At 43.8% G+C, this 23,995-nt stretch overlaps 3 protein-coding genes across 8 annotated transcripts in view; 1 reads left to right on the top strand and 2 right to left on the bottom strand.

Annotated features, from left to right (window-relative positions):
* Nucleotides 1-10,695, top strand: part of loxl2a (lysyl oxidase-like 2a) — a 37,524-nt gene extending 26,829 nt beyond the window's left edge. The window contains exons 7-14 of the mRNA XM_018752668.2: nucleotides 2,727-2,878; nucleotides 3,973-4,140; nucleotides 5,677-5,842; nucleotides 6,378-6,618; nucleotides 6,906-7,021; nucleotides 7,256-7,392; nucleotides 7,927-8,038; nucleotides 8,661-10,695. Coding sequence (XP_018608184.2) covers nucleotides 2,727-2,878; nucleotides 3,973-4,140; nucleotides 5,677-5,842; nucleotides 6,378-6,618; nucleotides 6,906-7,021; nucleotides 7,256-7,392; nucleotides 7,927-8,038; nucleotides 8,661-8,731 — 1,163 coding nt within the window. The 3' untranslated portion in view covers nucleotides 8,732-10,695. The remainder of the gene's footprint in view (nucleotides 1-2,726; nucleotides 2,879-3,972; nucleotides 4,141-5,676; nucleotides 5,843-6,377; nucleotides 6,619-6,905; nucleotides 7,022-7,255; nucleotides 7,393-7,926; nucleotides 8,039-8,660) is intronic.
* r3hcc1 (R3H domain and coiled-coil containing 1) lies at nucleotides 6,625-16,724 on the bottom strand. 6 transcript variants are annotated; one of them, XM_018752701.2, is made up of 9 exons: nucleotides 16,640-16,724; nucleotides 15,932-16,065; nucleotides 15,123-15,260; nucleotides 14,241-14,742; nucleotides 12,675-12,847; nucleotides 12,197-12,267; nucleotides 11,254-11,349; nucleotides 10,721-10,895; nucleotides 6,625-6,699 (listed from the first exon to the last, which is right to left on the bottom strand). In XM_018752701.2, exons 2-8 carry the CDS (start codon nucleotides 15,964-15,966, stop codon nucleotides 10,783-10,785), a joined length of 1,128 nt encoding a protein of 375 aa, XP_018608217.1. In that variant the 5' UTR covers nucleotides 15,967-16,065; nucleotides 16,640-16,724; the 3' UTR covers nucleotides 6,625-6,699; nucleotides 10,721-10,782. The 6 variants fall into 6 exon arrangements, with proteins under 6 accessions (XP_018608217.1, XP_018608207.1, XP_018608225.1 ...); XM_018752691.2 differs by lacking the exon at nucleotides 6,625-6,699 and adding an exon at nucleotides 6,924-6,996; XM_018752709.2 differs by lacking the exon at nucleotides 6,625-6,699 and adding an exon at nucleotides 7,010-7,082.
* Nucleotides 16,725-17,610: 886 nt separating this feature from the next.
* Nucleotides 17,611-22,508, bottom strand: LOC108932774 (golgin subfamily A member 7-like). The gene is made up of 6 exons (XM_018749349.2): nucleotides 22,416-22,508; nucleotides 21,059-21,184; nucleotides 20,509-20,661; nucleotides 19,075-19,176; nucleotides 18,760-18,840; nucleotides 17,611-18,420 (listed from the first exon to the last, which is right to left on the bottom strand). The coding sequence occupies exons 1-5, from the start codon at nucleotides 22,422-22,424 to the stop codon at nucleotides 18,787-18,789; spliced, it is 444 nt and encodes a 147-aa protein (XP_018604865.1). The 5' UTR covers nucleotides 22,425-22,508; the 3' UTR covers nucleotides 17,611-18,420; nucleotides 18,760-18,786.
* Nucleotides 22,509-23,995: the final 1,487 nt, after the last annotated feature.

Genomic DNA, 23,995 nt, shown 5'->3' with positions numbered 1-23,995 from the left:
TGTCAACCAAATGTTGGGGAAGACTGATATGCACAGCTGCAAAGGGCTCGGAATGTTTTTGCTGAACACTCCTGTGTAACAAGGATATCTTGGGCCAGATTAAGCTGGAAGTCCTGGATTTGCCAGTGGAACAAGGAAAAGGAAGCTTTTTTTTCTGTCGCTTCATCAGTCTCTCCAACTCCACTCCATGCCCCAGATTTTCTAGCTTTATAAATGCTTTTATAACCCTGTTTCTGTGCTCCTCTGTTACAGGGTTTTTTATGCTAAGTTTATGCATAGTTTATCATAAGTGTTTGTCTCATTCTCTAGCACCAGCACACAGTTGGTTGGGTCTTTCATTCCCATCTTTTATATGTTTTCCTCCTACTCCATATGTTTATGGATCCTGTCGCAGCGTCCTGTGGTCACACAAGCCCTGAAGAGATGTCAAAGTGCAGACGTCAAAGAAACCACTTGAGTGGCTTCTGAAGGAAGCACCAACTTTAGGGCCTCTCATTTGCCTAAAGTCCCCTGACACATCTGTTTTTAGTTTTTTTCATTAGCTAAAATGTAGCTACAAAATACTAAACTGCTAATATCCACATAAGTCATTTATGGGCTAATATCAACATAATTCATGTCTTAAAAGAAATTTCTCAGGGTAACAGCCAGTGTGTCAAAAACATGGGTCTGATGACATAAATCTTGGAAATAAACAATACTTGGGCTCATGCTTGTGCTCATGCTCTGGGAACATTGTGTTCTTTATTCACACTGAGTGCTGCAAAACTCTTCAGAGCTTTTATTTTTTGCTGGTGCCAACATGAGTCTGAAACCAATAACCTGTCAAATAAATATCGGACTTAGTTCTAGCATAGTTATCCTATAAATGGTACTAGCTTTAGCCAGTAGGCACTCCGCTGCCAGTATGGTAAGTGGAACCTCATTTGTGACTCATAATTTCTACATTTTTACAGTTACCCTGAGATACCACTTTCCCCTAATGGAAGTTCCTTGTTCTGCTGCTTTTTTTCCCCAGTTATTTCTGTTTCCATTGTGCTCAGTAAAGTCGGATTATGAGGCAGTTCTGTAATAGCTATTTGAACCATACGAGGCAGACAGCACAGTAAAATATGAACGGTGTTATGGAACACAGATCAGCATTTTACAGGGCTTATATACTGAGCGCTGAGAATTATTCAACTCTGGTGGTGGATCTGAGTTTGAACTTGTGATACAAACAATTCAGAAACGGGAAACATTCATACAGTAAAACATGGAGTAATTCAAGTGCATTTCTTAAAGGTACTACAGTGAGGGCCCTGCAGTGAATTGAACCAGCAACTGTGTCCTTAACCACTCTACTAGCTGTGGAATGGAAGGTGCATCACATTGTCATTGACAGTCATCACACTGAAATTGGTGCATATAGTGGAAAGACGCTAACTTTACTTAAGAATCACACATCTGCAAATATGTCTCTTTCTCCTAATGTAATGCACAAATTGTATCCTCTGAGATGTACGTCGCTTTGAAGAAAAGTGTCTACTAAATGAATAAATGTAAATGTACTAGCTATGTATTAACTAGTTTTTTTTTTAACATTTACTTTCAAGGGGGCGCGGTAGCGCAGTGGTGCAGCGGGTTTGACCGGGTCCTGCTCTCCAGTGGGTCTGGGGTTTGAGTCCCGCTTGAGGTGCCTTGTGACGGACTGGCGTCCCGTCCTGGGTGTGTCCCCTCCAGCCTTGCACCCGGTGTGTTGCTGGGTTAGGCTCTGGTTTGCTGCAACCCTGCTTGGGACAAGTGGTTCCAGTTCAGACTTTGTGTGTGTGTGTGTGTGTGTGTGTGTGTGTGTGTGTGTGTGTGTGTGTGTGTGCATTTACTCTCAGGTTAGATTGGATCAGATTACTTGCTAATGCTTAATGTGAGGTGACCCCCCTCCAGAAGATGGTTTGCCTGTCGAATACAATATGTAATGATGAAATACTCAACTTCATGTGAACAGCACACACCACATCCAAACCACAATGGTATCAGTGCATTAAACATGTTAGCCATCTTTTAACAGTTTTGAAAGCTCTCAACATTCTCTTAGGAAAGAAGTTGTATACTGAACGTTCCGGATGGTTAAATATATATTTTCTCTTTTCTCTCGTTTGAAAGTTATGAAAATAAAGCAGTTGCAGATACAACAAAAACTTTTTATATTTGATCTGCATCACTGGAAAGTCTAAAAGAAGAATCCATAACTCATTGCAAACTTGATCCAAACCTCATGTAGACAGTAAATTCCAGAGCAATAGCAAAATATCGCAAAGAAATAGGAAACAGCAGGCTGGGGGATTGCTGATAGACTGCTGTGGAAAGTCTGTTACTTGTGTTACTTCTTGCAGGGCTTTGCTTTAATTTGACAAGGGGAAAAAGCTAGATCCCTTCAAGAGTGTTACTAAGTGTGATGGATGCTTTGTTCGCAAAGAGAACAGATAAAAATCTTGTATTTTCCCATCAATCCTAGCTAGTCAATATGTGAAACTTATTAATGATGACTGCAGTGCATGTGATCGGTTCCTTTGTGTGTCATCTGGGATGGATGACTATGATGTCACTGCATACAGAAGTTCTCAAGCCTGACTCGTGCCACTAAAGCATGCAGTTATATAAATGGGTGACATTTTTATGACACTTTTGATAAATGTGTCATGAAATGAGTGAAATAACAGGAATGGCACTTGTCTTTCTCTCCCCAGGAATGGGCCCTGTACACATGAATGAGGTGGAATGCTCGGGGTTTGAGAAGTCCATCACTGAGTGCTACTTCAACAGGGACTCCCTGGGGTGCAGTCATGAGGAGGATGCAGGCGTGAGGTGCAACGTGCCGGCCATGGGATTCCAAGAGAGGGTGAGGTAGCTGCGTGCACTCAGCACTGTATAGCTGGCAACTGCAGCCCCACAAGAGGCATAATAGCAGTGATGTCCCAGACAACAAGGAGTTAATGCAGTTAGTTCCTGGTTATACTTTTTTTTTGTTGAAACCTTTGGTTTTCTTACCCAAGATCTCTGGGTGTTGGATCCATTGCACGAAACTCTTGAAGATGACAATGTGATACACCTTCCGTTCCACAGCTTCTTGTCTCACACACACAAACATCATAGTGTCTTAAATGTGGCATTTCTTCAGGAGTGCCAGAATTACATTATGGTCACTCTCTTAATTAGATTCATTTTCTCATGAGGTTTGTGCTCCCGCAGGCCGCCATGGGAAAAGGTTAGCAACACGTACTTCTGGGAAACGGAGGAACACAGCTGCTTTTAATTACTACCAGCTGCTTTATTATGCTATTACACTGGTAACTGTACTAGTTCAACCAGCCAAAACTGTATGGTCTCCTACAAAGTCTTTACTCCGTGTTTATCGTTTTGGGGTCACTGTTTATGTTTACACTCGGGGTGTAGTGTGTGTGGTTTGGGACATGCATGTTATACTGGCACAGTCTGGACTGCAGCTGCCTCTTCCTCACTTTAGGGAGACTCCAGTAGATGCCAAGCAGCTCTATGATCTGCATTTGCAGGGTGGGCTGTCCACTGTTCCTTGGTATTTCAACTGTAGTACCTGGAATTTACTGTTATAATTTCATTTTTATCAACACTAAGCATGGATTGTTTTCTTCATTATTTATGTAAGTCAAAATGCTGTAGGCAGTCACATCCTTTTCTCTTTGAAATGCTGAATTTGCATTGAAGTGCCATAATCCTGATGACAAGTTGCACATCCAAATTTTTTCCCTTGGCAATACAGTGGAGAAAAGTGCCTTGTTACTTTCTGTTATACTACACTGACTTGGTGGACAATAAAGTTGAGCAGAAACATTGCACCACAGCAAAGCTTCAGTCTGAATGAATGAATGCATGGATTTGGTTAATATGGTTAATCTATGAACCTTTCCAGGGTTGCACCCTTACACAAATTCTTTTGCTCCACTACTGCCCTGGCAGGTGCGTCTAAGTGGGGGGCGGAACCCCTACGAAGGGCGCGTGGAGGTGCTGGCAGAGAGGAACGGGTCGCTGGTGTGGGGCACGGTGTGCAGTGACAGCTGGGGAACGCTAGAGGCCACGGTGGTGTGTCGACAGCTTGGCTTGGGATTTGCAAACCATGCCTTTCAGGTAAGCCCTGCCTCCAGGCCGCAAGTTTGCCCCATGGCACCGTTGAGCACTGCCTTTTGTTTCATGCAGCTGTGTTCCTGTCCTGCCTGCCTTCAAGAGCACAGGGGGTGCCAGTTTTCCTTTGAGTCCTCATCGATTAATCAATTACGCAATTAAGCAGCGAAAAAGAAATGCTTCAGGTATTTTATTAAAGTCACACAAAAACCTCTTTGCCCCTCGGTGTGCCACGGCAGGAGATCCCAACACGTGACATGTGCGAAGAGCTGTACAGCTGTGTGCTTTCATTCATAGTGATTGGAAAAGCAAAAGCCGTTCAGGTGTAAATAACAGCTCCGCCTTGAACACAGCAGAAGGAACGAGACAGGCGAAGTGGACAAATTCGCTGTAATATCATTTACAGGCACGCGCCCTCGGTTACGTGCAGTACATCAGGTACTCAGAGTGTCGGAATTTCCATCGCTGCCTTTTCACTGGGCTGAAGGGATGTACCGGGGGGCTGTGATTGAGTCTCCAGAAACTTCCATCATAAAACAACTTGGCAGACGAGTGCAGCGAGGACACATCACACAGCTCACTGCCCTGCTGGTATTGACAGAGAGCAGTGCTCGCTCAGCCAGTCCGCCCACAGGTCTCACCCTTTTAGGAGCCCTTCCTTTTTGTTCACTTAAGTTTTTTTTTTTTTTTTTTAAAAACTTAAACTACACTTTTTAACCGCAGCTACTTGGTGCTTGTTACAAGATGAGTGTCCACAATAGAGGTACCAGGAAAAGCCCCAAACATAAGTCCAGATAGCTGAGTGTTTCTGTAGCCAGGGAAGAGCTCAGAAAGTGTGACGCTGGAGAGAGCAGCACGTAGAGGGCAGATATACAAGGCTCAGCCTGGATCCCACTGGTGGGCCAGACATTGCATAACAAGCAGACAGCAGTTGTTTAGGAGGGAAGAGCACAACACTCCTGCTATCAGGGCTTCAGACAGATAAACAGCGGCACACAATATAAACATGATAGGAAGAATACACACAAGAGTTTAGAGTGATCACTTTAACAGAAATGTTACAAATAACTTTGAATCTGTGACAAATGCATTAAAGGGGAAAAGGAGCTTTTATGCAGGAAGTGCTCATTAATGTTTGGAACACTTTCTACATAAAAGCAACATTTCATATAAATGCTTCACCATCATTCCTGACACTTTGGGGAATTTACAGCATATTTTGTTCAAAATACTATGTAAACACGGCAAAACAGCAGGCAAAGGATACATCTGAATAGTGTCAGAAACATGTTTATTTCAGTTAACATGCACCGCAACAGCAATCAAATCTTCTACAAAGTTGTTTTCAAAAATTGCATCAGATTCCAGGTTATTTCTCGATGAAAGTGCTGCCTGTTTAGTGGTGTGTTGTGCGCTTCTCCTGGTACAATGGTACTACTACTGATACTACTTTCTCTTTAACTCATCCACAGCAACATCTCCATGCTTTTTTTAAGCTTTCATTACCTCAAAATTCTCTTGTCCTCTTCCCCCTCCCCACAGGAAACATGGTACTGGCCAGGCGATGTGAGCGCTGACACTGTGGTGATGAGTGGGGTGCGCTGTTCTGGCACAGAAATGTCCCTCTCACACTGTTTGCACCATGGGAAGTACATCCATTGCCCCAAGGGGGGTGGACGTTTCTCTGCTGGAGTCTCCTGCTCTGACAGTAAGTCCCTACATTTTCCATTAACCACATCCCAGATTGTAAAGTCTTCAACTCATCCTCCACATTAGTTTAATGTCGCTGCAAAGTGTTTTATTTATTCATTTAGCAGACACTTTTCTCCAAAGTGATGTACGTCTCCAAGAAAAAATACAAAGAGTGAATCACATCAGTAGAGATAAATTTGAACATAGACACGGATTCTGGAGTACAGTCATCTATCCAGCGCTTACAACAAGTTCTCTAAATGTTGCATATAGACTGTTATTACAAAGCAGATATTAGTGGTACTTCAGTTACTGCAAATCAAAATACACTTTTCACACAGTCAGTGTATAGGGTCAAACAGTTGAGTTTGTGGACTGACATACAGGGACACAAAATATTTGTATAACAGAGAATAAACATCATGAAACTTTCACACTACATCACTCAGATGTGCGTGTGATGCTTATGAAGGTGGTATGGAGACCTTCAGCTGAATTTTCTCCTAGTTCATAATCTCAGTCACCACATGTCTGCCTTCCATCATCAACAGCTGCCCCAGATCTAGTGCTGAACCCCCAGATGGTAGAGCAGACCACATACCTGGAGGACCGGCCCATGTTTATGCTCCAGTGCGCGCACGAAGAGAACTGCCTGTCCAGCTCAGCCCAGGGGGCTTCAGCCAGCGATTACCGCCGCCTGCTGCGCTTCTCCTCGCAGATCCATAACAACGGACACGCCGACTTCCGGCCCAAAGCCAGTCATCACTCGTGGATCTGGCATGAATGCCACAGGCAAGGGGGTCGTCTCCAGGTTCCTGGGTCAACGCGGTGTCTTGGGTCTGGGACGGCACATTGCCAGCCGACACTGCAGTACTACAGATGACAGTACAGACACTGCAGTACAGACACAGTTTCCATTATGCAGAAAACGGGGTTTCCGTGAAGTCGTTGGCAGGATGTACTTGTAAGGAGCAGTTGTCTTAGCAGAAGTCAGTAAAATCATGAGCAGCAGCGAGCGCCCAGTGTGTCGGGTGAAAGTGCACTCGCACAGGGTGTAACAGCAGCATGTCGACCTGCAGGCATTACCACAGCATGGAGGTGTTCACCCACTACGACTTGTTCAGTCTCAATGGCTCCAAGGTGGCTGAGGGACACAAGGCCAGTTTCTGCCTGGAGGACAGCGAGTGCGATGAGGGTGAGTTCCTGTGGCCCCGCATGACCCCTACCTTCACAGCACCATCCCCAGAGAAGGTCCCCTGCACAGAATTTCACATAAATAGACTCCATTCTATCTAGCTGTGCTTGAATATTTTCAGCTGCCCAGGTGGTCATCAGATGTGCCTTTCCAGTGACTGCAGAACATTTAAGGTGCACTAGCAAGTCTCCCTTGGCCAGGATGACACAGGTGACACTATGACCCTTTCTGCAGGAATTGAGAAGCGATATGCCTGTGCCAACTTTGGCCCTCAGGGTATCACAGTGGGCTGTTGGGACACGTACAGGCACGACATTGACTGCCAGTGGATCGACATCACAGATGTGAAGCCGGGGGATTACATCTTCCAGGTGTTTGTCCAGCTATTCTACCCCTTGTGTTTCCTCCAAAACATCCACAAGATAGAAGAATAAAGACAGATTTTTTCAAGTTTCAGAAGGGAACCCATCCTTTCCTATTGACGAAAACAAAATTGCTATTTTCAAATTTCCAAAATGATATATACAGTCACTTTGCAGAAACTGTTGAATAATGGGGACACCTTTGTGTAGCTATTGGTGTAATGTGTACTGGTTCATAGGGTAGTATGTGACGAATTAAACGTACTCTAGTTACATGTCCGCATCCAGCTGTCTCCTTCTGTTCATGTAGCGCACTCTTTTTATTTTTTCTCTGAGATGCTAAATGAATAGCTGTAAAATATCATACTGTACAACTGCACCAGTTGGTCAGTCAGTCACTTATGATACAGTATATTCACATGCTGTGACTGCAATGAAGTGACACCATACAGGCAAAATGTTTACACTTCAGCTATAGAAAAATTAGGCTTTAATGGTAAATGCTAATAAGATGGTGTGAAACTGACATCTCTTCCCCCACAGGTTGCAATTAACCCCAATTACGAAGTTGCGGAGTCGGACTACAGCAACAATATTATGAAATGCAGGTGTCGATATGATGGATACCGGATATGGACATACAACTGCCATATAGGTGAGACACGATGTACCCTGAAAATATTAAAAATGATTATACCATAATTGTCATCTTCTGAAGTTGTAGGGATTGTGGTTGTTTGGGAGTCTTTCAAATTCACACAGGACCCAACTAAAATGTCTGCATGCCAATTTATTGATAAAGCAAAAATATTCACATAAAATTCTCTGAATTTTAACTTCAGAAAATAAAACTTGATAATAAATACTGAATACGGTATAAAACGCTGCACTGAAGGACAGTAAACAGCTTGTGTTCTGTGCTGAATAAGGAAAAGTGAAATGATTAAAAACAAAGCTTAAAACATTTGAATCGCAATACTTCTGTAATTATGAGAAACTCAAAAGAGGATTTTCTTCAAAAGAAGTTAAATTCTGGAGAAGACAATGAGAAACGATCAGGTATCCTGAAGCGTTGAGGACAGGACAGCATAGGAAAGGGTTACACTGTTAATCCCTGTAGAGGAATTGGCAATGAGGTTTACTGGGTGGCCTGTCTGTGCTGAGGGTCCCAGCAGGTCAGTTCTGTCAAAACAGAATAAATTCCCAATTAGTGAGCAAGCGTAGCTTTTAGGTGAGACAATGTCATTTGTCTATTTTTATTTCCCCTCCTTTCCAAGGTGGCTCTTTAAGCTTTGAAACAGATGACACCTTCCCAGGACTCCGCACCAATCAGCTCTCCTACAGGTAAACGCAAGAGCGTGAAAACGATCTGACTGAACGAAGCTGCCAACAACCAGCAAGAACAGGAATCCCCCCTCCCTCCCCGCAGCCACTAGAGGGAGTCACTGTGCTCCCTTTTGAATGACCCCTTTCCATGGGAACTCAAGGACACCCACTCCACTTGTACCGGGGGAGGGGCAACTGACACCCACAACACAGTTGCTCTCCTCTGAAGACTTAACCTCATTGTTAGATAAAGTCTCTGTGACAAAGGAAGTTTTGAATCTGCAATATGACGCCTCCTGCTGGTGATATTTCATACAACGCAGCGGACTTCTTGCTGGAAAAGGGAATTCTAAGTGCAATTCTTGTACACTTAATGTACAGCATATTTACCATCTTTCAGGGAGAAAATTTAAGTAACATCTGAACCACTTCACATCTGTGAGGTCTTTGGCAAGAACCACAAGTTTGAAAACTTCACAAATGATCATACCTTTTTTTTTGTCATGAAGAAATATCAGTTCTGTTTTACAGGAACATTTGGCTTTAGATACCACAGATAAATACTACTGTAACATTACATTTTTTGAGCGCCTTATTTTAATTTTCAAATAACTACGACTTTTTTAGGAGTTCATATTCTCAAAGTGAGTAGGCAGAACTGTAGATTACGAACAAAATTATTTTTGTAATAAAGGACCAAGACTGCTGGAATCTTTTACCTGCCACATATTATGAGGCGATTTTCACAGACTTGCCAGGACTGTAGGGAATAAAATTTATAACACAAAAACAACATGTGAAGTGGTTTTACCCATAAAAATCCTCAAGTTCAGTCATGTAGGAATAGGGAGAAAATGGTCATGTTACGCTGGTACTATTAGGATGCCATTTAGTTTTTGTCTTCTCTGGGAAAACTACACACCCTTTCACCATGAGACCAGAACTTCTGGCACAACATATCTTGTATTAATGTACTTTAATGTGTTATTAATTTAAAATGTCAGGTTTTTTATTCTTGGGGTGAAAATATCATTTATCCATTGCTGTGTCTTTCAATATTACCATAGTTATTCATACTCATGTTTTGGCTGTAGCACATAATCCTAAAACAGGAGGCAGTGATACAATACAGGAAGCCGTCACTGGTCAGGTGACCATGACCCATGGTCAAGGCTGCTTTCAGAGTGTAATTCTGCTGTTCAAACCTGCATCTAAAACACTGGCAAAGCAATCATTCGTAAAGTCCACACAAGGTGGGAGGGGCGGGCCGGTGGGCCTTCAAAGGTCTCTGGGTCTAGACCACATTCCTGCCTGGTTGCACTGACATCAACACGCACCCCCCACTTTAGATTTCCAAATATTGTGAAATGTCAGCATAATCACTCAAATTGTACTGTACAATTTATCCGTATTTTGGACCCTGCTGTAATATGCAAATGCCATGTCAGTGCTTCTCATTTTCTCTACCTTGTATGTAGCTTCAATTTTCCTATTTCATCGCTTCTAAAGAGTTACTCAGAAGAATCAGGGATATAAATTTGAGTCCTCTGAGCCTTGGCCAGTGTGAGGTTCAGCATTCTGTATTTGCTTTGTGAGTGGTGCTACCAAACAGGGACCCTGTAAACTCACACTTGAATGGGACAAAACCCATGCAGCTCCTTCCACGATAAGTTGGCCACAATAAAAGTATCAAACCCGCAGACAGTCGTATTCCTTCCACATGCAGTGGGACCTTAACTGCTGTCCTCCAGTTCATTTCTTCACTAAGAGCCACAAAGAGCTTAAAAGCAGGTCAGAAGTTCATTCACTTCCTGGCTGGAACGTAAACCTCTAGGACCATTGAAGGTCCCTGGTGTACAGTCCACGCTGCATTAGCACTGCTACCAAATCCTCCTTTAACTAAAGACTTGCCTGACCTGGTTCACGAGGTGAACCAACAGTCACACAACACGCCCTAACGTTTGGGGAGAGATAACCCATGACGAGTTTGTTCTGCACATGTGTGACTTACTTCCGAGAGAAGTCCCCTGCTCTCCTCGCTTGCAAGTTGGAGCACGTGGTGGCCCGTGACATTCAGTAGCGCTTGCCCCGTGGGCCGCCCCGCTGTAGGCCCAGCGCCCTGGTCACCATCCTGCGGGCAACGGCTGTGTCTGTGCGTGGTCTCTCCTTAACGGGCTGGATGAACTCTGGAAATGAGTGGCGACAACGAGAGGCTTTCAGACACCGGTGCAGCGCACAGCTTCTCCTGCTGAAGGCATCACTTTACCATCTGTTTCCTTTCAAGGAAAGTCTTCAAACAAAAGAGGCCATTGTGAAAAACAGCTTTTCACACAAGCCCCCCCCCCCCCCCCCCCCCCCCTCGCTATGCTAATGAGCTACAAGGTTTCCAGCTTAGCAGGCGAAGTTTGCTCTGCCTGTTACAGAGGCACTCAGCCTGCTGGCAAGCTAGTTAACTGCCAGTTGCCACTGAAGCTGACACTCAACCACCTGTGAGAGAGAAATAAGACGATCATGGTCAAGAGAAACAGTGTTTCGCTACTTTACCTGCGCGTCTCAGAGCCTTTCCTTTGGATTTGCTGCTTCCTTCGGACAAAGTACGAGCCTTCAGCATCGGGTGCCGTATGGACAGCGCCTGTTGAGCTGAACGTGCAAACGTAGGGTGGAGAATGAACTCATCCAAAACAAGGACCGTGACTCTACACCCAGTCACTGGTTCAGCTCTGCAAACAGCAACAGGACTGAGATAAACGCATTGTAATAATTTAGCCACAGTGATGCTGTTGAGGAGTTAGAAGAATGAAACTGCTGGTGTGTGTGAGCAGACACACGGTATACTCTGTATATGGGCTTAGAGCATGCTGGAGGGCTGAGCCCCCAAAACTCAGTGGACTCTAAGCGCTGTAAATGAAACAAGGTTGGAAGCTCTGCCGACAGTAAAGGTCAACAAAGGCTTGTTTGCACCACAAGTAGAACAGACTGCAAAGGTTGTTGGCACTGTACCGCAGTATATACCAAAGGCTGTTGGATGAACACTGCAGAGACAAGAAGGAAGACTGAAAAGGGAACAACTGAGGCCCCAACTGGAACAAGGGGGCCATGGCACTCAGCACTGAATGCGTGGAAAAAATAAAAAACGCAGAATGAACCTGAGCACAGAACTGGGAAATGAGAATGGAGCCGTGAGCTGCTAGCTTGGCGGTAATGATGGCGGATGAAAAGAAAAGCGTGTCAGGAGGCTTGGGGGAGCCAGATCGCCCGGCAACAAGCGCAAGGAGGACAATGCAGAGATCGGGGAAGCATGTGCCTGCCTGAGGTCTGGCGGAACAGAAGGAAAGCAAACCAGCACCAAAGGAGAGTGTTAAGGACAAACCACTGTGTGCAGGAAGTGCCAGTTGGTAGGAAACAATACATATGAGGCCTGGAGGTCAGTGGGTATTTATAAGCATTGTGCATGACTGACAGCTGTGCATGGCAGTGAAGGTCCTACCTGCTGACACGCTGGAGAAGACCCCCAGGGCATGAGTGTCATCCACCCACTTAATCTTCAGGCCTCCCTTGCTGAGTAAAAAGTGAACAAAGATAGAAAAACTCCTTTAAACCATAATTCTGTAACTTACAAATACTTTCTTAATCAGCAGAAGGAGGAGGGAATTATTGAATCCCCTTTGAAGCTCAACGCTCCACCCACACTCAGAAGGGGTGAACCCTGGTGCCAGCAGTGTAAATGCCTGAGGTGTTCTGCAAGGTGGCTACAAGCCTACCAATGTGACGAAACATCTGGAGAGGAATGAGTTTCACCTGGTCCACCAGCAAGCAGCTGGCAGCTCACAGGTGTCACAATAAGCATTTCCCAAGACCAAAAAAACACTTCACCTGGAAAACATCCTTGTCAGCTCAGCCAACAGAGGAACAAAGTTCTCAGGCACCAGGCATGTGAGGCCCACATGTTGCGGTGATGGAGCTACCTGAAGTCTGCAAAAGCATCCAGCAAGTCCTCTGTTTTGAAGACAGCCGGGAAGTCGTAGATTTCGATCACGTGGGCGAAGTCGTCCGCTCCAATCCACATGTTGTTGTAGGAGGAGTATTCATTGTGAACACTCTGAATGGTGATGTCCATTTCCCGCAGGTGAGCTACAATCTGACAAAATAAGCATAATAAATATCCTTTCACCAATTTCAAATTCCAGGATTTTTCACGATTTTTCCAGTATCAACTGGGAGGGGGGGAATCAAGACTTCAAGCACTCCAGTACTGAATATCAACAGCAAAGTGACACAAGCCTAATATGAAATGTAAAACGCTAGCAATATTACATTACTGACTGCTTGCATGGATGTGATTTCACTGACAAACTAAGTCAACAATAACCTCATGATTAACGTTATGCAGTGAGAACAGACCTCACGAGTCCATAACAAGTAGTCACATTTACTTACCCCACATGTAGAGGACTGACCTATCTCTCATTATCAGGTAGCATAAATGATGCCTCTCCTTCACATTTAACACCCAGAGGAGTTCGTATTTCACTCACTTTTTCTTACACATGGACACATGACACACTGACAGCGATGCAGTAGCTGTGATGACTCTGCAAATGGGCCAAAAACTTCTTCACGGACTCACTGGCTTGTTTTTCTTCAGTTCACGATGTTTCCTTCCTTTCATGTGACATTTCAATTTAGACACACCCATATTTCTAATGTCCAAATTCTCCGTGCAGTAATGGCATCTGCAATATGCTCACGTGCTTTATTCTGCTGAGCCAAACAGTAGCCCTAATTCTACCCATCGCTAGTCAACAGCGCACTTTCTGGGTACCCTAGCAACTAGACACTGACCAGGCCTAATATAAAAGGCTAAGTCAAAAAGCATCCATAATTCACCATATTCATTTTGTATCTGTACTGCAGATGCTTTTTGACTCACCCTCACAGATTTACTCTGTTAGACTATGACACTAAGCACTTGTCAGTAGCTGTCAATTACACGGTACACATGGCCAAATGCAAGATCATATGAAGAACAAGTGTGAGGTCACGTGAAATACAATGGGGGGGGCAAATTATTGAGTGTAGTGGTTTCCGTTGTGAAATAAAGGAAATGTAGGAACTGACAATATTCTCCATGACTTTACTTACATTGATTAATTTAGCTGACACTTTTCTCCAAAGTAAGGTACTACAGCTGGAGATGGGATTCAAATCTGCAACCTCTAGATCCAAAGGCAGCAGCTCTAACCACTACGCTACCAACTGCCCCAGATACTTCAAGTAACATTTTCAATTTTATTTATGTCTAAGGATACTTCAGTACTGGATTCTGCTGTTTATTTTCCATCATTTTCCAGTGTTCCAGGATCCACCCAAACCCTGATAACAACATACATGTGTGCTCAGGACAGCGAGTCCTGTGTTTCAGCATCACTTTGTCTCATGAGACTGACACCAGTGAAACAATTTCCTCATTCATCTGCAAGTGTAAAAAGCCCATCTGAACCATTTTTCAATTAACTGTTCACACACTCTACCTCTCTAGTGAAATCTTCAGGGTCTTCTTTGGCCTCTCCTGGTACCTGTGAGGTTGCCGGCTCAGCAATGCCACTGCTGTCCTCCTTTTCGCTGTCCAGGGACATAGAAATGAAGTAAGAGACAGTCTCTTCCAGGACCGCTGGTGGCGTCTCTGGGTCGGCAAGGGGGTCAGAGACCTCCGCCTTGCCAGCAGACTCATCTGGGGCTGCTGGTGGTTGTGGAAGCTTCTCATTGGCAGCATCGGGGCAGGACTCCTCTGCAGCACTCGGGCTCAGGGTACAGCTCGGAGGGTTGAGCTCCACCTGGTCAGGACCCTGGGAAGCAGCTATCCTCATGGCACGCGGGACATAGATGGCCTTGTCTGGCCTCCGAGTACCCCTGCTGCGCATCCGCCGGGGCTCGGGAGGCTGGCTGCCTTTCCCACCCTCTGTGGCCCTGTCCCGCCCAGGGGCCTGCTTGTGTGCATCAGCGTCAGCCTCCCCCTCCCGCTCAAGGGGCAACCTGTAGAAGGACAGAGGTTAAGCGGACATACCGAGACGCACAGAGCATCAACCTGTTACACACTTCGTGCACCACACCTTACAGTGTCCAGCACTCTCTTACGCAGTGTCTTGCAGCATTCTTCATTCATTACATTCAAAGCAATGAGAATTTACAGTGGGAACCTCATCAATCTCAGAACTCTAGTTAAAATAATGTCAGGAATTACTTTGTGAATGAAGTCTTTTTCTTTTTTTACTTTTTTGTGCTCTGATTAAACGTTGCGCAACAATGACACCCTAACAGCATTTACAGTCAATTCAACCATGAATATTCATGAATGCAGCAGAAAGGACAGTCTATTCAGAGACAGGGACAAAGAGAGACCCCAGAAGCCATACCTGAGGTGAGAGTAGCACACCACCACCCTGCGGCTCCATCCCTCCCCCACAGAGAAGGTGCTCAGGGGAGGGTACTTCTCCACCGCTTTGTGGATCAGAAAGCGCAGTCGACTCGGGAGGGGAGGGAACAGCAGCACACTGGTGTAGAGACACAAAGGGAACAGCCAGGGGCTCCTTTCACGTGTCTTCCGGAAGCACACGGATGCGAACAGGCATGATACCTGCACCACAGGCTCAGCACTCCAGCCATCGCTAAAGGGTTCCAGCACATTTACTGTACCATATGAAGCGGAAAAAATGTGCTGCGCTTTTTCTGTTTGTCAACATTCGCCGACGGCAAACATGATTTCCCCTGACGATAATATGAATGTGGCAGCTGAAGAATTTACAGCCATTCTTTGGTAATAGCAGAAAATAAAACAGAAATACACAACATTTTAAAACACCTTAAGTACAATTCAGCAATATGACATAGCGAGAACATTCATGTGCATTAATTATTTCATGTAATCCGTTTCCTAAAAATACATTAAAAAATTACAGGTATTACACAGTTATCAGTCAAACTGCCAAAACACTGACTTTAAGGATTTTAAAAGGGCAGTGTGACTAATACCCAAAAAAACAAGTGGAATGTACCGGCACGAGGGGACGTAGCGCTTAGAGCTCCTGCCTTTTGCTCGAAACACCCAGGTTCGAATCTAACCCCCTGCTATTGTACCCTGGAGGAACTGCTCCAGTAAAAAAATGACCCAGCTGCGTAAATGGGTAAATCAAGTGTGTCAACGGTCAAGTGCGCCGCCGCCCACCTTTTCTCTTCGCCTGCTTGCAGAAAGGCCTCCATCTCTTGAAGGACCGTGTCCACAAACTCATCCTCTTGTTTTGGGAGGTAGGAGCCCTCGAAGAAAGGTACCGCCAGGGTGTCCAGGGGGTGTGCGGAGCGCTGTGTGCGTCACACGGGAAACACAGGTCAAGATACACACCCACGAGCACAGCGGAGGTCACACTCCTTCAGGTAACTGTGTATCTCCACACACCTCAAGTAATAATAAGTGACAACACACACAGGTGGCATAAGTGTACAAACAGGTCACCTTGGCTTGGCTTGATAGAGGCGTCAGCTCAATACTTCATTATATTATTATTATTATTATAGTTATTATTCTTCTTCTTCTTCTTCTTCTTATTATTATTATTATTAGCAGAAAAGCAGATTAGCGCACAGCGATGTCCGCAGCAGCGCGGCATCACTGCCTGAGACGCTGCAGGAAAATACGCCTCAGCTAAATGACCAAATGTCAGTATGTCACCGGAAGGCGTCACTATTATTACTGCAGAACGTTAATTATATGACATTTAATATAATCCTCGCGCCACGCGGAGAAACGAATAAATGTGTGATAAAATTTGACCCGGGATCCCCGACAGACACCAAACGGCTTGTCACTTTTGCAACCGGGCGGCAGCGCGCGCGGACAGCCGGGCGGGAGGCGGGAAGCGCGCGCGCGCGAACTCACCTGTAGTCAGTCCGAGTCAAGCGATGAGGGACATCGAATTCACTGCGCAGAGACGCACAACGTCGTTCGGGCTTCAAACTCGGCACCAAACGGAAAGTACGAACTGCGACTCTAATTCATGTTCCCAGAAATGCGACGCGCCCCCTGGTGTCCGGCGGGATAAACTACTGAGGTAGAGACCGGAGACGAATCACTTTGCTGCAGTTTACACAGCGAGTACGTATCGGAGAAAGTGATGAAGGAAGTAATTCTGTGAGATGTGAACAATTGTACTTTCACATTAACTTTTAAATGAGTGACATTACACTTCTTACATAGATCACCTGTGAAAAGCCACACGGTCGTGTATCAATGGCGCCCCTAGGGGTGGAGGAGAGGAATTACTTGGAGTTGAGTAATTTGCATGCAATTAGGTGGGCTACCTGAAGGGGGCGCCCTGCCTAAGGGTCTGAGAGTCCGGCTTGGGGTATCAATTCATGGCCAAAGAACTCACTGCACCTCACTCTTTTTTAAAATATGTTACTGTATGGAAACCCTGCCACTTTAGGGTTGTTCTGCATCATGAATGTGTCTGAAGGTCCGTTCGCTATGTCAGACTCCCTGTAGTGTATGTACAAACATACTTGGCCATTAACATTATGTTGTTAAAGACCGAAATATACACTTTGTTTAAAAGACTTCTGTTTAAAAAAAAAAAGACAAGCAGGTGCTTTTCAAAAAAAAAAAAAAAAAAAAAAAAAGTGTACGTTATTGTCCGTAATGAGGTTAAATTTGCAATTAAAGCATGCCTTCACCCAGTCCTTTCTCAGTCAAAACATTTGTGCGGTTTATGTCAGGTAAACACTGTTTGCCAACAGCACTTGAATACAAGAAGAGAGGAACAAAGCTGCAGAGTTAATGAAAACTTTATTAAGCTATATTTCATAAATTATGAAAACATTAACATCAAAAACAAAATGTAAAATCGGTTACCGTGATCCTTACGAAAACAAAAGAGAAAGCTGAGCATTTTTCGGTTTCTCTGGTAGGAATGAGGAACTGGTCTAAGACCCACACTCTGACAGGATGAGAGCTCCAGTACAGCAGACAGTATTGTAAACACGTAATGAAATGGCACAACCGCTCTGAGAACCACACCGACTCTTTACCCTTCTGCACCATACTCTTCTGTACTGTAAAGTCACCGACAGGCCTACCACCCAATCCTCACTAGAATGTTAATCAAATGTGTTATTTATCTATCATAAGTAGTTACACTATTCATGTGCACCGTTGCTATTAAACCATAGGACTCTACTAGAATTTTTTTTTTACGATGACAACTGGTCAAGGTCATGTAACATTTAAAGAAGACAAAAACCAAATACAATTCTCAGGTACAAAACAGCATCTCATCTTCCTATTTACTGCAAAGATATACAAAGCCAGCCTTAAAATGTTATGAGTTTCCCTAATACTAATAAAGAAAGATGAATATGGCACAGTTAAGGGCAACACAAATGAAAATGTACCGATTACAACTAAACATACAAATATGCACAATGTGTGAATAAACCAATGAATAACCAGCAGTTGTGTTTGGTGCTTTCAGTGGAACAGAACTACAGCACCTCCAGATGCAGGGCAGCAATAAATAGACATGACAAAGACGAAAGGAGGAAAAAAAGACTATCAGGACGCAATCCAAAAAGAGGGACTTAGAAATGCTGTAGTTCAGGCGGCAGAGGTCAAAGCTCCAACCAGCAGTCTTACAGCGCAGCCCAGGGGGAACACAAAATGTCCTGAAACGGTTAACAAAGTTTATTGTAAATAACATGTCATATACATGAATTCATAAAGTAATCTACAATTTATATGAAATGCTTAACAGTTGTCACCAAACAAAATGAGATTTAGAAACATCAATCATCCATACAAAACTCTTGTGCAACACATCACTATTGGTGCAGGTAAATAATCCTACATGCTGATGAAAGTCATTGGCCATTTCATTGGAAAAAGCCAAAATGAAAACTAAAAAAGTAGCAGTCCTACTGTTAAGCTATTAAACTATTAAAATGACATTTACACATTTCACTGATCGCTTGTGTTCCATTAGAGGAAACAGTGAGAGAACTCACTTTATCCCAAGTTTCCTCTTCTTTCCATCACCTTCCTTCTATCCTTCCATTGCTCTGGTCTTCAAAAATGGTGATTTCAACCTGGTGATGAATGAGTAAAAGAACAAACCGGAAGTGCCAAAAGCACCAATTGTACTAGAGACAAGTTCAAAGATGACCAGGATAACCTTACCGGCTTTATTTAAAATCCAGCAAAATGTAGCAGACAGGATCATCATACCACTTCAAACACTCCTAAGCCAGAGAAAGACCCTCATGCTGAAGAAGTCTAAAGTCATGTCTTGCATTCACATTCCCACATGAGATAAAGGATACAACCCTCAAGCCTCGCTCTATAGGGTCAGTGAGAAGCAGGCCCCGTGGTGCATAGATCTTGTCATTCTGTTCTTGGATGTACTTGGCAATCTTCTTCAAAACCTTACAAGGCAAATGGCAGAACAAAACCCAATGTGACTGCTTTATACAATTACTAGGCATCTTGCATTTTAACTCACAGGAAACCAAAGCAACTGACAAGAGCTCATGAATTTCTAAGCTTATGCAATTAAGATCTTCTGTTCAAGAGAAGTCACAGTGGTGTTTTTTCACATACATTCTCAATTTAGGAATTCAAACTGTAGTACAGCTAATGCAGTTGTATCTCAGCCTACAAACACAACTGGGGACCAGAATTCTGTTCGTAACTCAAATTGATCTTTAGTCCACTGATTACAACACAATCGATAAAAGCTACATATTCATTGTTTTCATCAGCAGCTCACACAATGCATGGCCTCAAGTGTTTTTCTATACAGGAAACATCGAGCATGAGATAGGGACACCAGTTTGTTTATTTTTACATTAAGCAACATTAATGTTAAGTTTCCTTTTAAAGGATGTTCAGATTCTCCGGCTTCATGTGTTGTGTTCTGCATTAAACACCTGAGACAGTGCTGCGCTACTTCTACCCTTCAAGTGTCACAGGAGAACAAAAGAGAAAAATGTGAGCTGGAGAAAGTATTAAAAAGTGTTCCAACTTAATCTCATCTGTATTTTACTGGCCACAAGGACATAATCGATTCATCACAAACACAATTTTCATTTTTCAATCACAAATGTGCAATAGTAGACATTTACCTCAATTTATTTGTTTATTAATATCAGTAAGTCTCGGATACAGCTATAAAACATAAAAATGGACTGAATAAAATCAGTCTGGAAAATCTGCAAGATCTTACGAAACAGCTCCCACCTCATGAACCCCCTACCCCCTCCTCTTCTACCCCTAAATGTGTTTAACTAGTAGCAGAAAACACAAACATTGGCCATTTTCACTCTGCAACACAGAATTTTTAGAACATAGAACTGCGAAAGCAATGCAATTAAAAAAACAATCTTCAAAAATGCATAACTGACATGTTCATGACACAAAGTACAAAAGCCTCCGAGCTCTAGCGCTTTACACTAACAGATTCGAAGTTCTATCCTTTCAAAGACTGCAAATTAAAATTACTTTGAATGGCGCAACCTTCTAGTCAGTGTACACCTTTTCACTTTGAGGCCCAGTAATGTTTTATAACCAAGGAATTTTAACTAGAGCACAGCCTGATTTTAAATGTACTACTATGATCTGTTTTATTTTTAAATACTGTATTTGATTTTAAACTTAGAGCTTGTGGTCTGACACAAGAGACTTGTGACTCCTCACCAAAGAGGCGTCTATTTAGAGATTCTGACCAAAGTCTGGCGAAAGGCCTACTTGTATCGTACCTTTTCGTAGTGCGTCTCCATGCACAAAAAGATGGTGTAGGCCGTGACACAGGCCAGGCAGCCCTCTAGGTATGACCTGCCACCCAGCTTCTCCGCCTCTGCATATAGGTTGTTTAGTGTTCGTATTGTCTCCTCAAACTGCTGCTTGTCAATCTGAGACAAACCAACCACCACAAGTAAACACATAATATTACTGGCAGTATTTTTTCATTTACTCTCCACGGGCAGGCCTGACACTGTTTTTTTTTAAATTCTTTGTAGGTTATGCAGTTACAAGACATGAGGGAGCCATGATAGCTCTGTATCCAAACATTATACAGAACTGATTCTGAAATAGGAGAGAACACGAAAAATGTAAAAAACGTACAAGTGCAGCTCTCATTGTACCACATGTACACGTCCTTGCCGGAGCACTTGTCGTGCCTAAAACTTACCCACAGACACAGACAACGGAACCAATCCGTAACACACGTGTGAAAATACTGATTCCGACCTGCTCTAAAAAGACACCAAAAACATTCAGAAAAAGATGCGGTTTTCATTAACGTACTCTTGTTTCCAGCTCAGAAGGGAACTTGGTCTGAAACTGGCAAATGGTCCCTGTGGTGTAGTCCCTCTGGACAAACACTTTGGCAGCGATGGATGCTTGCTGACGCAGATCCTGCAAGCTGTGGGTCTGCAGGGACACAGGGAAACAAAACCATGCAACATAACCTGAGCCATCCTTCCAGTCACACGATCCCAACACCAGGACTAAACTAGACTGGCCATATGACTGATTTCACATAAATACAACAGCAACCATAATAATTCGGAAGAAGTGCGAAAACCCAGCAGCAGCAGCAACCGGTTAGGACAAAGACATGTTTGAGAGCTACTCATTTAGCCCTACGACAAGCGGTCACGCATGGATTATTTATTAGTTTGTAAAGCACATACCATTATTAAACATTTTCGCAACTGTTAAGTGCTTTAAGTACACCGACAGTCCCCAGGTTACGATGGTCTAACTCACAATTTTTCAAATTTACAGTGGCGCGATAGCAATATGCATTCAGGAGAAACTGTACTTCAAATTTTGATTTTTTTTTTCCCGACAAACCAACCTGTGGTACAATACTCTCTCACGATGCTGGGCGGCGCCAGTCTGCCACGCGGTCGCTAGCGTATAGAGCCGATATTCTACAGCGTTCTGTTTCCAGCGTTTTTTTGGATAACCCCCCTGCATCCACGTTATGTTTTCTGCATCCATCATGTCTACGAAACACCCATCTGTGTCTCCTGCTACTGGCGAGAAGAGGAGGAGGAAGAGGCTATTAAACCGTTGAGGAAAAACTCAAGATAAGGGCTCAACATGAAGGCGAAAAGCTCGTAATTGCCATCGCACGTGAACTTGGACTTTTACAATCGACAGTCTTGGCCATCTTAAAGGATAAGAAGCGGTGATGTCCGATAGGTTAGGTGCATTAAATGTATTTTCGACTTACGCCGGGTGAACCGTAACGTGACCCCATCGTAAGTCGGGGACCGCGTCTTCTAAATCAGTTCTCCACCATGTATTCACATATTATCCCAATACCTGCTCAAGTACGTACTGTCGTATTTTAAGTGAGTTTTATTCAGTTTCGTTCAAAGCAGTGAGTTATCCATTAAAGCTGAACCGTTTAAAAACCAAGTGTCTAATTCACACAGCTTTTCTACCGAACACAGCAGGAGCAGAGCAGCAGGGCGTTCACGACGTTAACATCGAGACATCTCTCTATAAATCTATATGTGTACATCAACATTTAATACATACTATTCTAATACTAGTCTGAGTATTTCCGTGAGAAACGCTGCTAAATTAAAAGACTTTTTTTTTTTTTTTTTTTTTTAAACATAGTCGAGAGAACCTTCGAAATCCTCACCTCCGCCATATTGGGGGGAAAAAAAACTCTTCCGCGGGATTTAAAGAGCCTCGCATTTCAACGCTAAAGGCCGCTGGCGCCCCCTGCAGGTCGGCGGTGCTGCCTAATAATACTGTACCCCATCGTCGGGGATGAATAACTTACATACAGTACATGTATTCATTTATCAGGTACTTTTCTCCAAAGCGACGTACATCTCATAGAAAATACAATGTGTTCATTACATGAGCAGAAAGAGACACTTTGATGCAGACGTGTGATTCTTAAGCGCCGTTAGTTTGTTTCCTTCCACCATTTGAACCAACATTCATCACACGAGTAGCTGCATAAAACTTTATCCGAATATCTACGATTCCTGATAATAAATCTTTTTTTTTGAGATACATATAAACATTTACATTACAGGAGTAGCTGTGTAAAGGTTTATCTGTGCATAATCTTAAAGTTACAGTGCATGTACATTTTACCCGAGCTTAGATGATGGGTGAAGTGAGTCTGGAAGAGGTGAGTTTTCAGACCCTTTTTAAATGTGGACAGAGATTCAGCAGTTCTGAGTGAGAGTGGGAGGTCATTCTAATTTTGTTCGCTTTTGAAAGAAGCACTTTCTGGAAACAGCTCTGAACCTCCGTGTTTTACCTTTCGTGTGTTGGACCACAAAGCAGGCAGATGTGGAAGAGCCTAGCAGTCTGGTTGGGGTGTAGCAGATGATCAAGTCTTATAGCTATCTGGGAGCAGTTCTACTGATGCTTTTGTTGGCCATAACCAGGGTCTTAAATTTGATCCAGGCAACTATGGGAAGCCAGTGAGGAGAAACGAGGAGGGGAGATACGTAGGAACGCTTCGGCAAGTCAAACTTCTTAATGTTTACAGTGAGTCCATCTGAAGCGTTGATTTTTTTTTAATGTTTTTTTTTTTTTCCCTCTTTCTTTCAACTCTTAGTGAGAGAGGGGTGGTGGCACAGCAGGTTTGGCCTCTGCCTGCTCTCTGGTGGGTCTGGGGTTTGAATCCCGCTTGGGGTGCCTTGCGATGGACTGGCGTCCTGTCCACGGTGTGTCCCCTCCAGCCTTGCGCCCTGTGTCGCGGAGGTTCTGGCTCGCTGCGACCCCGCTTGGGACGAGTGGTTTCAGACACCGTGTGTAGTTCTTGGTGAATCCAGATCTCCAACGCGGCGGAATGTGCGACTTTTCTCCACTTCACGTGGGTTTTGTTGGGCTGAAAGCGTCTCCAACACGGGCAGCGCACGTGGAAACATTGTTTCCATCGCGTGTGTTCGCATAAGGGCTTCAATAAAGGGGTGTGTTCGGCCCAGTAAACACAAAATCAAAGCCAAATGACGTGTTGCTGAGCTCGTTGAACAGTATCTTCACATCGTCCCCTCGCGTGACTGCAGTCCTGCACCACAGTAACAGAAGGTAACGTCAAAGAATAAGTGACCTCAGCTTTAAATGTACAATGTATAGTACAAAGCTATGTACCCATTACAGTACTATATAAACATATACAGAAGGAATTTACTAGGTTAATCAATATTGTAATATTTATTCAGAATCATTTTAGTGTCAAAGAAGTGTGTAGACCAA

Source organism: Scleropages formosus, chromosome 6, assembly GCF_900964775.1.
Source record: "Scleropages formosus chromosome 6, fSclFor1.1, whole genome shotgun sequence".
Taxonomy (NCBI): Eukaryota; Metazoa; Chordata; class Actinopteri; order Osteoglossiformes; family Osteoglossidae; genus Scleropages; species Scleropages formosus.
This window is presented reverse-complemented; position numbering and strand designations above follow the sequence as displayed.